Genomic DNA, 18,220 nt, shown 5'->3' on the forward strand with positions numbered 1-18,220 from the left:
TTAAATAAGTAACAGACGTCACGAGTAAAGCAAGTAAAATGAACTTTTATATTTTAAGAAGAATGTGGTGAAACGTTTTCGTTTTTTCATTATCTTTATTCGCTTATCTATATCCATTTGCAGGAACATTGTGTAAAAATATTTGGTAACTGTAAAATTATTATAATAAGTTAAAGGAATATTAAAATTGCTAAAATATTTGGCGACCTCCTACTGCAGGCAAGGCCAACTAGATATCTAGCTGCAGGTCCCCCGACTCCCAGTTTAAGGAACTCTGATTTAGATTATGGCAAAGCATATAAGCGACATCTAACTAAGGAAAGCAATCGTAGGTAACGTTACACATGGGAAAAGCATGAAAACTCCTAGGCAGCCAGTCTGTTCGACAGGATTTCAACATGAATTAAATAACCGAAGTTCAGACGTGTCACCGCTCCAGCAGGGAAAATGTAATTTTAGAAATTAACTTGACATCAAAAGACCTATGGGCACTGCAAAGAGAACAATTTTGGAAGTAGAAGCAGCACCGATTTTGCGCTGGTTTAGAGGTAAGAGAGGGAACAAGCTCCAACAAATCAGGGAAAGATGGATAATTTCGAGAGAAAATAAATTAGATTCATCTTTAGATAAAGCTTTAAAAAGTATCCTTAGTCTTACTGCTGATATAAAAAATAATTGAACAGTTGTCATTATATCACAGAATTTAGAATTTCGCATCTTGGAGAGAAAATTCAAATCTATTCTTTGAGCAATATTTTTAAGTAAACCATGTATGTATGCTCTTTGATTTATTTAACATGTCTTTAAAATAAACAAAACAAAACTTTTAGTTAATCCCCTGTGTTTAACTTTTCACAGCGTAATTTAGCATTCGGAAATGGCAGCTGCAAACATTTCTGCTAGTAAATAAAAAAGAAGTAGCAAGTGTGACAGAGGGAATTTTGTATTGTACGATATCTGTGGAGAATATGAAAATTTATTGAAGGCGTATTTTGCTTCCATAAATTTAAAAATTAAGATCTTTTTCTAAAAATTCCTGGGCAATCCGTAATTTAAAAAAGTGAGCTGTCTAAAAGATTATATTTTGAATTTTTATCAGCAGGTCGATTTGCTGATGGTAGGATCCAGTGAAATTACTTACTGACTGGAAACTTCAGTTAATGTAAACTTAAAAAGGCTGTTTTCAGAGGGAGCAGTATGATCCTTAAACACTTTTCAGCTCTGAAACTAAGTATTCAAGAAAGTTATTTTTATAGAGCTGCGAGTTTTAAGGTAATTGAACTCTTAAGAAGAATCATAATCAGCAAGATTTAAAAGTTGTTTATGTATGTGAATATACTGTTTAACCTTTCTGAAAAAAATTACATAACAAATCTGAAAGTAAAAACTTGAATAATCGAATTACTAATTCCAAATGTACGGTAAAATTATTAAAATTTTGGTGACTTTAGTTTGTTTCATTCTCATATTACTATGTTTCTTAATTCTTCTGTGTTATGTAACGAATGATTTTTCTAAATTTAATATCTACTTTATGACATAATATGGTTTATGCATTTAATCACTTTTTTTTTTTTCCTTCTTTTTTATATTGGATACTTTCTGATTGGGAATATTGTATGTGGCAGCCAACTATGTCGCTAAAAATATTTATGTGGCAAAATGATATACATGTAGCATCCCTCAGATAGCTTTCCACTTCTCGGGATATTTTCATTAGTGTAACTGCAGATTATGATATCTTATATGAGATTATGATATCTGCATTCTTAGAAAGTAATGTGGTTTACTTAAAAACATCATGTGCCTCTTTTTTTCCTTCTCATTTTAGGGTTTGGGTGCTAAAGCTGAGTTAGTGCAATTCTCTAATTTTTTGCTATAGTGAAAATAGATGGGGGGGGAAGTGCAGAATCACCCACTGCTTGTCACATTTTTAAGAATTGCACATACTCAATATCCATGTACACATCGACCTATTTTCACTTAAAAAAAATCCTAGAATTGCACAAAAATGGCATTGTGCACTCCCTTGACTTTATCCATGTACGCATCGACCTATTTTCACATAAAAAGTCAAAGAAAATTGGCAAAAATCCAATTCTTCTTACTGTTGTAAAAAGCGCCAAACAAATAAGTGGGCGATTCTGTACTTTACCTATAGATTGTTTCATACATGGGGAGAACAATAGCCCTAAAGATTAAAGAGTGTGTCTGTAATTTATGGAAAAAGAATAATGGAAAAAATAGGTGCCACTAGATACATAGCTGAAATATACCTAAAGGTATCAAAATAAATGTTTCTTTTTAAAGTCACTGGAGAGTTTGCAACTTTTGGTTAGAGTAGAGAGAAGGGTACTCCTGGTATTATCACGAAGTTGTTGTTTCATTTATGGTAGTCTAAGTAGTTGAGTGTTATGGAAACCCTATTATGACATAATTGGTTGCATGATTACGGTAAATTCGTAAGGGCTTGTGTGTGTGTGTGTGTGTTAGTGTTAGTTAGGAAGCATATTGCTTGTTTTGTGGTTTAGACGGTAAAATGCCTGAATGTGGTAAGATTAATTTGAAGTTTCTGTACGATTTGGAAAGAATGGGGAAAAGAGCATTACTTGACTGGTGTGTAAATAAAGGTTTACTCAGTAGCCATTATTAAGTGTCCTGTTTGTAGGAAGGAAATGCGCATGGTCGAACGTTGGGCAATAATGGTGCTTATTAGGATATTTTTTATTCTTATTTTGTGAATTTATGTGGCGATGCCAGCGTACAGATTTTAATTCAGATAATTTTAGGAAGTTTTTGTATGCTGTTAAGGAATTTTTTTTGACTGAAGACATGTTTAATTCGTAAATAAGGTAAGTGGGAATTTCCTTTTTTATGTTATTTCACTGTTTGATTTAAAATGCAGTTTATTGACAATTATATATTATTTTGTTGGCTACTCCTTTGACTTTTTAACACTCTGTCAGGCGCGTCTCAAATCTTGCGGCATTGGGCGTGCTGTATCTATTAGATACACCTCTATTTTGCATGTTTTCTGGTGATCTGTATTACTTTAAATCTTCTATTTTTATTCTGTTTAGGTACAGGCTTTAACACCCAGACTTTTCTTTATTTTTTTATTAATTTTTTTAATTTTTTATTTATTAGGTTAAAATGCTGTTTAAAAAAACACACAATGAAATATGTTAATACATTTGAAAAAAAATTTTTTAATGTGGCAGTTGTTCACAAATAATTAATATCACATAAAAATACATAATATAAAATGACAAAAAAAGGTTGATCTTTACATTATGGTAACTTGGTGATTTTTTGGCGAAAATTTGGCAACCAACTCTCCTACAGCAACCCTCTATTTTTTTTCCCCCGCCGCCATTTTGTCTTCACGAAGTAAAGACATGTTTCTTTTCTTTTTATCTACTGAACACTTCTTCCAACAATCTACTAGCCGAATTACACTTATGCTAGAAATTTTATCTAACAAAACTGCTTAATCATGACAAATATTCACTGCAAAATTGGGAAAAAGTGCACAATACCATACTCCTTACGCGTTTTTCAAAATAACACATACACATAAACCATGTACACGCCGACTTATTTTTACTTAAAAAAACATCCCAGAATTGCACAAAAATGGCATTGCGCACACTCTTCACTATATCCATGTACACTGCTTTTTTCTCATAAATTAGAAAAATTTCACGAAAATACATGACAATTTTCTCAATCTTTAAACCCGGTAAAAAGAACATATATGAAATTACCTGATCGCGAAAAAGTATTTACCCTTTCCAAATATGAACATTTCCACATATAAAATAAATAAAATATCCAAAAACTTTTACCTCTAAATCATCTATTATATTATAAACGTCACCAACGAATTCATACCGCAACCATTACAAATACTTAGTGTCAGATATTTAAATTATTTCCACGCACGTTTACTTCAACTAAAACGTATACCAAATTCCTACAAACATAAAATTCACAAAATAACTATCATTTCATTAAAATATAATTAAATTCAAAAACACTACTTAAAATATAAATGAGCACATACATTAAATTAATAAAAATTACCTTACAATCCTAATTACTTTAAACTAAATCATTGCTAATAACAATTTTCCCAATAATACCAAATTCCTTTCCACCTTACATTTAGAACAATGCATAAAAATAATATCCTCAAATAATTAAAAATACTAACTTATCTAATCTTCTTCAGAATCTTGATTACGTGGCGGATACACTTTTCTAATTCATTCAATAAAATTATTGAAAGATTTTTTCTGCGAATTTTTCCTCCATACTTCCTCCGCTAAATAAAAAGCAAACTTCTCTTTATCACAATGCCTAAATACCCATTTCGAATTCACTTTAGTTAGGGCCATGGGATCCAAAAATTAAACAACACTGTTTCACACAACACAGAATAAAGCTAAATAGAAAATTTCCACATTTTTTCCCGATTTCCCCCCTTTTCCGATTAAAGAACCGTAATTCGTCCATTAATATCACATGACATATCCCATGATCTCTCATTTCCCTCACGCAAAATAATGCGTAATCAGAACTGAGTACTGTTCACATTATTACCAAAGTCCCAGGTAGTAACCTTTATTGCCTCCAAAATGTCGCCAAACTACCAGTTACCATATTGTAAAGATCAACCCAAAAAAAATCAGTTATACTTTAATTCGATTCTAAATTTAAGTTTGGTTTTCATTTGAACATTTCTGACACATCATTACTGCATGTTCAAAATAAAAATATTGAGCACATCTTATGCGGGAATATTGGGTCAGTCTACTTTTCTTATTTGTTTGACATGTAGAGCACCTTTTGCGTTTATTTTGGTTACTGGGAACCTTTGCTTTCTTTCCTTCTTCAGCAGTTGGTCTGTAAGTTTTAAGTTTCATTTGCAAATCCTTCTATAAATTGGGTTTAGTCATGCGCCTAACAACTTCTTTATTGACTAATTCTTTCACCAGTATTTTCAAATACTCTCTCCTGTTCGGAACAGTGTTCTGGTTTCCCCAAAATGCAACTAGTCTGTTTATACCTGAAATATTTAGCATCGAATAAAATACTATCATCAGCTATCTCCTTGTATTGCGAGTGCAATTATAAGTTCCACACATCTTATCTAGAGCATCAACACCGCATTTTGTAGCATTATAAAATGTGATTATATTTGGCTTTTTTTCATCTTCATTGTCTTCATCTATAGCATCATCAAAATGCATACTTGATACAAGCAATTTTTGCCTTTTTTCGGTACGTATGAAACTAAAGTGCAGTTTCTAGAAAAAACTAATAAGCTTGAATCTACTTCTTTTCCTTTAGATTTTGCAAAACAGGGAGGTATTTCTTTTTTATTCTTTCTTATTTTTCAAATCTTTTAGGGCTTTTACAACATGAATAGAGGTAAACCAATTATCTACGGTGATATTGCGACCGCTGTTGAAAATTGGTTCAGATAATCGCAGAACAACATCATCAGTGAGGAATTACTGACGCTAAATGGGCTTTCGGGCTGTTTTCCGGCATATATTTATAATTTCAATGTATAAAGCGTTTTAGCATCAACTGCTGCAAAAATTTTAATGCCATATTTATTTGGTTTTGATGGAATGTACTGGCGAAAAGGGCATCTTCCTCTAAAACCTTCTAATTTCTCATCTATCATAACATTTTGTTCCACGCAATAATTACGCTTACATTTTTCCACAAATTTCTCAAAAATTTCTCTAATAGGTGCTAATTTATCTGTTTTCCTTCTCTCGTTCCTTGTCTCTTTATCATCAAATCTACAGCATCTTAGAAGAAATTTAAATCGCTTCAGACTCATTACCCTTCTAAACATCTCAATACCCATTCCATTAGTAGATCACAGTTCTTCCAAAATTTGTTGATTACTTCGCAAAACGCCAGCTAATAAAAATAAACCTATAAATGCTTTTATTTCAATGATATCTGTTAGTCTTGCATCTCTTTCTCTGCTAAATAGATCAAAAATTGTAGAAATGTATTTGTTAGTGTATTTCACAATTATTTCCAATATTTCATCAGGAAAAAAAACAGTTCCAAGAGTCGTATATAGTTTTTATACCTTTCGCATTTCCGATTACTCCAGGTAATTTTGTGATAATATTCTGCGATCGAACTTTGACATTTTTTCTGCCAGGCGATTTTGCCCAGTTGGTGTTTTTGTCTTTTCCTACATAAAAATCACCATTGTTAGCATCATCACTTTTTCATCATCACTTTCATCAAATTCTTCAGCATTTAATTCCTCATTTCCATCACTAAACAGAATATTATGGACTAGTTCAAGGTCTTTTTGATTATTCAAATCTAAAAAGTGTTTACCACTCTCATGGGAAAAATAAATAAAAAATCTATAAGAAATCTCGATATTTCCATAAAAGCTTCAGGAGACAAACGTTATCGGGCGCGTGTATCTAACAGATACAAATTTTCAAATAAGCTTAAAAACAGGAAATACTCCTACACCGAACTGGTCATTACTGCATTCCAGAGGAGTGGGTGGCCAGATGGACAGATACTGATAAGGTCAAGGTCATGAGAAAAAGTTTAAGGGGACAAAAACAGAGATTTTAACACGCCTGTATCTGTCAGATGAATGCGCTCGATGGAGTGTTAAGTGAATGTAGTTTAAGGTGTACATGGACAAAGTCCAAAAATCACCGCTACACAAGCCAAAATAGCAAGTCAAAGAATTGCACAAACTCGGTATCCATGTGCCGCCAAAAATGCTAATTTTCGCTAAGGGGTACTCTTAAATATATTTGTACCCAACTTTTTGGTGGAGATACGAATAGTTGGAAAATACCAATTATACCTTGATGATAAACAATTTTTTTAAAAAGTGAGAGGAATTTTTTTTACGAGAAAAAGGAAATCGATTAGATTCTTAATTAATGAAAATAAAGCATTAACATATTATTGGATTGCCATTGCATATATTCTTTCAAATTAAATTTTATTCAATGACCTTGTTGAAATCCTTTGTTTTACTATGTTCTTTGTCTATTTTAATATTTGACCTAACCCTAAGATCTCCGAAAGAAATTTACATTTGTAGGTGTAATCGAAAAACTTTCAAATCCTTTTCTGCAGATATATGCCATAGGTATTACAGTACCCTCTGATTCTGAAATAAATAAATATATAAATGAATGTGAAATGAAATACAAATATGAAATAAATATATAAATGAATGTGAAATGAAATACGAATTTGAAATAAATAAATATATAAATGAATGTGAAATGAAATATGAATATGAAATAAATAAAATAATAAATACATAGTTATACCAATTTAGAGTTAATTTATGTTGATTGTGATAGTCACAATGCTCTAACAATTTGTTTTGCTATTAGGAAAAAGATGTTATTATAGCACACCAATCATAAATATTGTTAGCCAAGCAAGAAACTAGAGATTATTGTTGCTATGCAATGAAATAAGTTATTAAGACAAAACAATCAGCTAAAATGAAGTTATTTTTGTGAGTACCAACTATTACAAAAACAATGTTATCTGCATCTTTTCATTACCTTTTGATTTGAAGGGAAGAATGCTTAGAACTCAAAATAGAAATCCATGAAATAGCAATTTTATGTGTGAACAGGACGTTATGTATGTAAAGCATAGCACACTGGTGAGATCATGTTTATTTGAGCATTTTATTAGAAGATAACTTACAAAGACATGCATGTCCTTCATTCTTCAAGAGCAAAATTTTTTTATTTAATGGCAACAATTTTTCAAAGTAAATTGAAGTCTTAGAAAGAATTATTTTTTTGCCCACCTTGCCATATTTACTTATTACTTATCTGCATTTTTTGCATATAACTTCCATCATCTACTTCTCGTATTAATTAATGTATTAATGGCAAGAGACAACATTTTCTTGCTTCATATCATTAATAATCTTTTCAGATACTAAGCTCTGAATATAACGAAAATTACTTATGATTTATAAATATACTTTTATTAATCTGCTTATAGTGTTTACTGTATTTTTAAAATTATATCCATAGGCTCTGAAATATGACTTACAGGAGGAGGACGTTATAGAAAATGCAAAAACACGGTCAGCTGAAGCTGCCCATGCTTTGAAGGTTTTATCAGAATATGCCAGAGCTGGAGGAGGTCCAAGAGGAATACATAGACATACGGTTGTTAATAAAAAATTATTAGTTCGTGATCGCCTGAAATTGCTATTTGATCCAGATTCTCCCTTTCTGGAAATTGGTCTTTTTGCTGGGATGTCTATGGATTACGGCCATATACCAGCTGCTGGCAGTGTTGCAGGTATATTTATATTCTATCTGTCAAATTTTCAGATAAAATAATGCCATATTTTTTTTTGCATTATGGCAACTATTTATTATAGGTATCTATAAAATATCCCTAAATGTAAAATGTTAAATAGCTTACGTTCACAATATGTCAGAAAAAATACTTGAAAAGAGCATGTCACTAGATGAGTTTCTAAAATAGAAAATGTCTATTAGCATTACATATACACTCATTTCCATAAATTAAGGATAATGCAAAATCAGGCAAAGGAAGAGTTAGAAGCAAAACAAATTTGACTTATTTGTAAAGCTTATTTATTAAACAAAAGGTAAAGAGCAAAAAAAGATGCTATATGTTTGATATTATTAAAAAAATTAGCGATTTTTTTCTCCCTGGAGCAAATTAAAAAAAAAAAAAATCTATTTACAAAAATTACAAATATTACGTGGTTGGTATGATTGTTAATACATTGTATGTCTCCCAGACGATGCAATACAGTCCGTACAATCCATAGGCATGCTGAGTATCAAATTAGCGATCTGATCTTGGAGAGATATTACACCACTCAAAAAGCAAAGAAGTTTTCCGGTAGACATGTAGGAGGAGGTTGACGGGCTGCAACTCGTCAGCCAAGCATGTCCCACACGTGCTCTACTGGATTCAAGTCCGGTGAGAATGCTGGCCAGTCCATACGGGTGATATCCTCCGATTGAAGGCATTTGCTTACGATGTTTGCACGGTGAGGACGAGCGTTGTCATCCATAAACACAAATTGTGTGCCCATGGCACCCTGAAACAAACATACATGTTGTTCCAGAATGACATCCCGATAGATTTGGCTTGTCATGGTTCCAATTTGAACATGCAGGTCAGTTCTGGAACCCAGAATAATTCCACCCCAAACGTACACTCCTGCACCACCGTAACAATGTCGTCCAATGATGTTTTCTTGGTGGTAACGGGTACCTGGAGCTCTCCATATGAAAGTCAGGTCTGAGGCTGTGCTCTGCCTGTTTCTTTTGGCAGTAACTGCCAAATACCGGTTCTCATTTGGCATTGTAACTCTGGGGCGACCTGCACTGTAACGTCTACTCACATTACCATCATCTTGGAATTGTTGCCAAAGCCTGGAGATGACACTCTGGGAAATTCCAAGTTTGTCTGATACTTCCAGTTGGGTACGCCCACATTCCAGATGGCCGATAATTCTACCACATAAAAAATCATCCAAATGCGTCCTTTGTGTCATAACTATTCGGTTATTGCACTAAAATGCTTATAAAGTGCCTGCGAACAATTTTCCTTCTTTGCCTGTATTCCTTATGTATCACTCTCTTACACTGTCGTCATTGTGACGTCATCTGGTTACTTTCTGAAATTTGCATATGATTCTTGAAGATGTGTGTAGTGATTTTACAGGTGATATATTTATTTTAGAGTTCGATTTCTGCATGACACCGAATTATCCTTAATTTTTGGACATGAGTGTAGGTAGGTATATGTATTAATTTTAGTTGTCATATATCTGTGTAGTTAAGTGTCTGCATCTATAGAAATAAGAAATGCGTCTTACTGGGGGGATCTTTTGTGCATTATTTATGATGTGCATACTTTCAGAATTTTTAGGGTTTCAGCTAACCATCAAAATTTTAAGGAGTATATAGCTGCAACCTTTAAAAAATGATGAAGTCACTATGAAGACTGTAAAGAAACTATCACATTTGTTAGGAGCGAGTGATTTATTTATTCCCAGTGAATGGGATAGAGTTCTTTGCACTCTTCTTATAATGAGAGATCTGGATGGCCTTATTTCTCAAAGCGTTTCTCATAGCATGAAGTTATTTTTCATTAAGGTAAACATCAAATACTATTCTGATAATCAAAGAATGCTTGTAATCGATGTTTATTTTTGAATGTAAACAAATATTTTTTTTTCTTTCTATTTAAGTTCAGTATTATTAAATTAGGAGTAGGATTTTCATTATTTGCATATTAGTGCAACTACTTTGACAGAGTTTGGTGAATTTTACAGAAGAAAAATAATCCCGATTTTTGTAATTAAAAAAAAATTATTTATTATGTACATACATATTTTATGGGCTAATCTTTGGAATATGGTAACAGGTAGTTTGGCGACATTTTGGTAAGGCGATAAAGGTTACTAGCTAGGACTTTAGCAATAATCTGAGAAGTACACAGTTCGAATCACAGATTATTTTATCTCAGAGAAATGAGATATCATGAGACATGTAATGTAACATTTTCCAGAAAATTCCAATCGGGATTGGTTAGAGTAGACTTTAAGGTACTCCTTGTATTATGGCGAAGTTATTGTTTGATTTATCACCAAGTTGTTGTTTCATTTATGGTAGCCTGAGTAGTTGAATGTTATGGAAACCCTATTGTGACGTGATCGGGTGCATGATTCTGGGAAATTTTTATCACGGGATGTTTTGTAAGCGTTTTTGTGGTGTGTGTTGTTTTCATTCTTTAGATGGTAGAATGGCCGAATGTAGTAAGATTAATTTGAAGTTTCTGTACGATGTGGAGCGAAAGGGGAAAAGAGCGTTAATTGACTGGTTTGTAAATGAAGGTTTATTTAGTAGCCATTATAAGTGTCCTGTATGTAGGAAGGATATGCGTCTAGTCGAACATAAAAACCGTTTAGATGAATTTGAATGAGTTTGTAGGAAGAAAGGTTCAGATGGTCACTATGTAAAGCATTCGATCAGAAAGAGTACCTGGTTTGAAAAAAGTTATTTGAGTATGATTGATATTTTGATTTTTACGTGGCTCTGGGTGTACGAAGCGAACTCGAAAATCATGGTAAGTGAATATTTGCTTTTGGTAGTGCTTAAATGTATAACATGTTTTTCCTTTTTTATGTTATTTTATTGTTTGATTTAAAATGTATTTTATTGAGATTATGTATTTTTTGTTTGCCTATATTATAGAATTTGGTGCTCCTTTGACTTTTTAAGTGAAAATATATTGATGTGTACATGGACAAAGTAAAGGGAGTGTGCAATACAAGTTAATTTTTTGCAAAATTAATTCTGGGATTTTTTTTAAAGAGAAAATAGGTCGACGTGTACATGGATAAAGTTAAAAGAGTGCGCAATGTCATTTTTGTGCAATTCGGGGATTGTTTTTTAAGTGAAAATAAGTCGATGTGTACATGGATACCGAGTTTGTGCAATTGTTTGTCTTGTTATTTTGGCTTTGTGTAGCGGCGATGCACCAAAAATCGCCGCTTGGCAAGCCAAACTAACAAGTCAAAGAATTGTACAAAATCAGTGTCCATGTACTGCCAGAAATCGCCAAGTTTCGCCAAGGGGTACCCTAAACTATACTTTTACCTCAGGATTTTAGCTAATAAGCACTCAGAAACAATTTCGCTGCTAAAGTGCAGAATCGCCCACTTATTTCTTTGGCGCTTTTTACAAGAGTAAGAAGAATTGGACTTTTGTCAATTTTCTTTGACTTTTTAAGGGAAAATAGGTCGATGTGTACATGGATAAAGTCAAGAGTGTGCGCAATGCCATTTTTGTGCAATTCTGGGATGTTTTTTAAGTGAAAATAGGTCAACGTGTACATTGATACCGTGTATATGCAATTCTTAAAAACGTGGCAAGCAGTGGGCAATTCCACACTTTCTCCCAATTTCGCACCTAATTCTTCGTCATGATTAAGCACTTTTGTTCCATAAAACTTCTAGCATAAGCATAATTCCGCTAGCAGATTGTTAGAAAAAAATGTTGAGTAAAAAAAAAAAAAAAAAAAAAAACATGCCTTTACTTCGTGAAAACAAAATGGTGTCCCCCCCAAAAAAACTAGCAGAGTGCTGTAGCAGGGTTGGTCGCCAAAGTTTCGCAAAAAAATCGCCAAGTTACCATAATCCGAAGATTCACCATTTTATGTTTTAATTAAATTTTTAACTTGAAAAAAATTAATAAACATACTTACAAACAAATATTTTTTCTCCCCCTTTTATTGAAATTCTGTGGCAATTGCTTTAAGAATAAATTCAAAGCAGTTATTCCTTTTAGCAAATCTGTAGCAAAATACTGTATTCCTGCAGAAATTATTGAAAACATAACAAAAAAGAGTGCATACGAAAATGGCAATTTGCTTTTAAAAACTTAAGAATTGTCATGTACATGGTTGCCTGAAGAATTTTTATGCGCAGTAGTCAAAGTTTGACATTGTCTTATGCTTTCAGGACTTCTAAGGTGATTGCTACAATATGCAAATACTGTTTTTTCTTATGTATACAAATAAATTTTTTTATAAAAATATATTGAGTTGGCAACTAAGTAATTGCGGATTTTTTTTTAGAAAATCAAAGACAATTTTTTCATGGAACTAAATAACTTTATTCTGTAATGTATTGCCCATTTTGATCAATGACCTTTTGCCATCTTTCAGGCAGCATCATAATCCCACGTTCATAAAACTTCTGGTTTTTATTAGCAAAAAACTGAATCAGGTACAATATGACATCATCATCATTATTGAAATTTTTACCATTCAAGGAGTTTTGTAAAGATCGAAACAAAAAGTAATCAGATGGTGCAAGGTCAGGACTATATGGTGGATGTGGCAAAAATCCCAACCAAGTTCCAATAATTTTTGCCGAGTGACCAAAGATGTGTGTGGCCTTGCATCGTCATGATGGAATACAACACCTTTCCGATTTGTCAATTCGGGCCGCTTTTCTTCAACTGCATTGTTTAATTTCATTAGTTGTTCAATGTAGACATCAGAATTGATTGTGCGGTTGGGTGGTAAGAGTTCAAAGTATACAATTCCTTTGTAATCCCACCAAACTGATAACAAAACCTTCTTTTGATGAATATCAGCTTTTGATGTTGTTTGAGTTGGTTCACCTGGCCTGCTCCATGATATTTTCCGCTTTATATTGTTGTAAACAACCCATTTTTCATTACCAGTTATCAGTCGTTTTAAAAATGGATCATTTTCATTATGTTTCTTTAGCAAATCGTAGCTGTTAATGTGTTGCATTAAATGCATTTCTTTCAGTTCGTGAGGAACCCATGTATTGAGTTTTTGAACATAGCCAAGTTGTTTTAAGTGATTTTCAATGCATGTATGTGACACATGAAGCTTCTCTGCAATCTCACGTGTTGTACTGCGACGATCCGAATCGATTATTGCTTTGATTAGGTTGTCATCAACTTCAACTGGACGACCAGAGCGTTTTTCATCTTTGAGTGAAAAATCACCAGAATGAAGTTTGGCAAACCAATTTTGACACTGTCGTTCTTTTAAGGCTTCACACCATAAACAGCACATAACTTTTTATGAGCTTGGGATGCGTTTTTCCCTTTGCGGAAATAAAAAAGCAAAATATAACGAAAATGTTCCTTTTGATTTTCTATTTTTCAACGAACGCCAAACGAAAACTACGCAACTGATCAAAAAACTTTTTTTACTGATTGACAGCTGAATTGCCAACTATCAAATAACAAAATGTGTTTTATATTTGTACTACATCTGCAACCCTAAAAATTCAACTGAAGCCATCTATGAGTGAAATCCGCAATTACTTAGTTGCCAACCCAATAGTATGTTTATAACATATTTTGACTGAAGAAATAAATTTATTATATCATCGAAGTTCATTAACTTAATTTACACACATGTCAGCAACTCCTTTTTAAAGTAAATGTAAATTATGAGTTTGAAAGTTTATGCTTTCAGATAAATTATTATTTTCGTGTATGTATTTCATATTATCTGAATTTATATCATTGACATGTGTAAAGAATATATATATCTGCAGCTTTTTAGATGCCAAATTCCAACTTAAATTAATCTTATAACTGATTTGTTTACATTCTATACAACAAGCAAACTTGTTTACTTCAGTAGTGCGAAAGAAAAATTATCAATAGCTTTGTACAGGTTTTTCTGATATTAGGAATTAAAAACATAGTAGTAAAGGAATAAAAACAGAAAATTTTAATAATTCCAAAATTTCAACTCTTAATACTTTCTTTAAGCTGCTATGTTATTGATTTAAATGCATATGCACATAATGCAATAATGGAATTAGTGCATTAAATTATTAGTTCAGTAGTGCATTTAGCATTTAATTTAGGAAATATTTTATCTCTAGGATTCCCGTAAAAGAACAAATTTTTTATTTATCTAACTATTTTCTCCTCTCATTTAAGAGTGTAAAAATTATTTTAAAAGTTGTTTTACTGATATATAATTTTTTTTCATATAAAATATTTCAGTGTATTTTTACAAAAAACTTGATTTTGAACTGCCTTCTAAAAAAAATTCCTCTTATTTTCTGATTGTCTGCATCCTACAAAATGTTGCCAACTCATTACCAACTTTGCGAAATGATGAAAAATGTTTTGTTTATCTTTATAGTTCATAAGTAAAATCCTGTTCATGAATAATAATAAAAAGAAGCATTTTATTAGAAACAGATTTTACAAGAATAAAACAAAAATCTGCATTGCCAAAAGTTATATTTTTACAATCAGTAGATACTGTTCAATTGAAATGGCAGTTAAATGTAAATAATGCAAATCCAGTGTATTCAAACTCTGGTGTATGTGCAGAGAAGAATTGGATACTGTTGCATTCATACTCGAAAATATGCCCAAGACTCTGCAGTTTGACCAAATGTTGAAATCAGAGACACAGTTAATCAATAAGTAGCATACATGAAAGTATTAACATTTTCCAGGGGCCTGGGACATATATGTCCCACACTTTCACTACTTTAAATATGTCTCAAGGAATTTCAGCAAACTACGGAGATTTAAAATTTATTCCTTAATGTGGATTAGGAAGTGCAATACCCTGTAGACTTGTTTTTCTGTTCCTTTCATTTAAAATAAGTGACTAAATGGTCATAATATGTTCAAAATTGGCCCCTATATCCCACAAGAAAAGGTTAATGTTCATATATAAAGAAATTAAGTAATAAATAATTAATTAAATGTATTCATTTAGCATTCTTATTATACTTAAATCAAATACAATTTAATACTAAGTTTGATTTTCTGTAGTGTGATCTCAAATTTTTAAGGAATCTATTATTAACTATCCTATTACAATACTTTTTAATTTTCATTTCCTAGAGGATAATCAAACTTAATATAATTAAATGTATTAAAAATATAATAGTTTTACATTCAGTAAATTATAGTTAAATAATTCTTAAGTTATAGTATACTTTGTTATTTACATACAAACAGTTCAAATCTAGTGTGAAAATCAGAAACAGCAGTTAAAAACTATTTTACATTTTCAGTTTTTTTAGTTTTTGTAAATATTCTTTAATTTCAAGTTAAATAGTATTTTAAAGTTTTAATTAAATAGTAAAATAGTTGTCCTTGTGCGCAATTCGTAATCAATTTTATACTAAAAATGCTGTGAAGATGGTTTCAAAAATTTACACTGATATGTAATTAGATGAAATGTTACTCAAATCCATCTTTGTTAGGCAATAAGGTTAAAGAATCGGGGATATTTTCAATAAAGTTGAAAATGTTTCGAATTTCTTTTAATTATAACTTTGTATTGCATAGCTTGCAGTATAAACATGTTATATAAGTGTGCAGTATGTATTTATTTTATTAATACCCAATTTCTACTTTTTCATGTTTTGCTTTTAATTTTAGGTATTGGCAAAATTCATGGTCATTTTTGTATTGTTGGGGCAAATGATGCCACTGTTAAAGGAGGTGCATTCTTTCCCATTTCAATCGTAAAACAAATTAGAGTTCAGCAACTGTCCTACCTCAATAGATTGCCATGCATATATTTGGTAGATAGTGCAGGAGCTTATTTACCACTGCAGGTAAAATAGTTGTTTAGAAGTTCCATAGGTTCTGTATTTTCTATGGAGTAAATTATATGTCATGCAATTTAATATCTATAGGGTGTATCAGTACAGTGGTTACAAATTTTCAGAAGAGATAGAGTACACCTAGACAATGGGAAATCACATAGCAATGCATGGTCAGAAGCACTTTCCTGGCACGATAGTGATGACACAAAACACAAAAAAGGAAGGACATAAACAATGAGACAAAACATGTTTTATTATGTTTAGTACAGCAAAAACCTACAAATAAGAATAAAAACAAACAATGATCGTCATTAAAGAAGGAATAGGATCCCGGACTGTGATGCAGGCCTCACTTCTCCGTTGAATGGAAAGATGTATGACGCACTGTTCCTGCATCATGGTGTGGGTCATAATTTCGAACACCTTTGATGATGATTGTTGTCTCTTTATGTTGGTTTTTCTTTGTTTTTGTTGTACTCCGAATAATAAACATGTTTCCTCACGCCGTTCGTGTCCTTTCTGTCACTACCGCATCAGGAAAGCATTTCTGACTGCACAATGTGGTGTGATTTCCCATCGTCTAGGTGTACTCTCCTGAAAGTTTGTTACTGCTGTACTGATACACCCTGTATATATGAAATGCAGAATCTCATACATTATTTGTGTTCTGCAGCCGGGACAACAGGAATGAGACAAATTTTGGAAAATAAAGTGATACGTTTATTTTAGCATCCATCTCACAAGCGTTCCTAATGTACCTCGAGGAGAAGCTCTATTTATAGATATGTGTGCGTCATGGTGCTCATCCATTCAGCGATATTAATTGAAATCACGAGGTGACGCTATCTTCTCATCAGGAGTGTTCTTAAGGACTTTATGTAATATGACAGATTTATGAGTTTGGCAATTTGGCGGGTGCCAACAGGTTAATATAATTTAAAATAAAGAAAGGATTTCGCCAAAATTTAGGAGCAAGGATGCAATTTAGGTAGAGAATCGCCAACACATTATTAAGCAATAGGATTAGAATTTAATTTAATCAACTGATTTAAAAATATTATTACATTTATATGCTGTAATACAGTGAAATGTATTTTGTGTAGAAATAATTGTTCTAAAAATGTGACAGAGAGAGCACATTATTTAATAGTTTTAATTGGTATTTATTTTTTTAAAAAATTGAAAAATAAAAACATTAATGCCAATTTCTGTAAACATCTTTAGAGAATTGTATTTTTCTAAGGGTCTATATTACTTTAGAGAATACTTGTGAGGCACTTGAAGATGTATACAGAGTTGCCAACTCTCCCGATTTAGGCGGGAGACTCCCAATTTCTGACCATTCTCCCGTCAACTGATTTTATCTTATTCTTAAAATTTCTCATGATTTTTACGTAGCTTGGCTTAATACTTCGTTATTTGCACAAAAAAAAAAAAAAAAAAAAAAAAAAAAAAGTGATTTTGGGTGTCTGAAAGCACTTATTTTTTCTCTATATTTTATAAAGAAAACCAAAGTCGTTTCATCAGTGAGAAACTGTGGCACCCTTCTGCTTTGTGAGTGAGAGCACATATGTCTGATAAAGTCATGTTCTAGTTCTCCAGTGAACATCGAGCGCCACTGCATATCATCTGGCATACATTAGCCACGAAGCATAAAGCAAGATCGAGGTTGTCATTTCATTCATCTTACCACTGAGAGGTGTGAGTGCACGTGCTTTCGAGAAATAGTTTAAGAAATTATGATCTTTCGTTTTAGTTATGTCTGTGAAAAGGCAAAATAGTCATGTACTTTTCAAAAATCGTGCACAGATGACTTTCCTTCTATTATTTCCTCAAGAGAATGTAATACATTTGCAATGTGTACCCTATGTCATTACGATTTTTTGATTTCACACGGTGGAACTGCCGATGTTCTCAAACACATGCTTACACAAAAATATAAGGGCGACATGAATTCTATTGAAAAAAAACAAAAAATCAGATTTTTCTATGGAAACAAAGGACCAAAGAGTTATTAATGTAGAATGCTTGTTCTCT

General features: G+C 32.2%; 1 protein-coding gene across 2 annotated transcripts in view; it reads left to right on the forward strand.

Moving 5' to 3' along the window:
- The first annotated feature begins 900 nt into the window (after positions 1-900).
- LOC118183337 (methylcrotonoyl-CoA carboxylase beta chain, mitochondrial-like) overlaps positions 901-18,220 on the forward strand; it is a 97,011-nt gene continuing 79,691 nt past the window's right edge. Inside the window, exons 1-4 of one of the 2 annotated variants that reach the window (XM_085820630.1) lie at positions 903-1,272; positions 2,790-2,852; positions 8,082-8,355; positions 16,014-16,192. In XM_085820630.1, the coding sequence (XP_085676756.1) occupies positions 8,310-8,355; positions 16,014-16,192 (225 nt within the window). In that variant the 5' untranslated portion in view covers positions 903-1,272; positions 2,790-2,852; positions 8,082-8,309. Of the gene's footprint in view, positions 1,273-2,789; positions 2,853-8,081; positions 8,356-16,013; positions 16,193-18,220 lie in introns of both variants that reach the window. The other variant, XM_035352841.2, reaches the window with a different exon arrangement.

Source organism: Stegodyphus dumicola, chromosome 7 (assembly GCF_044657685.1).
Source record: "Stegodyphus dumicola isolate Sdum_Otavi_A_Nest chromosome 7, ASM4465768v1".
NCBI classification, from domain to species: domain Eukaryota; kingdom Metazoa; phylum Arthropoda; class Arachnida; order Araneae; family Eresidae; genus Stegodyphus; species Stegodyphus dumicola.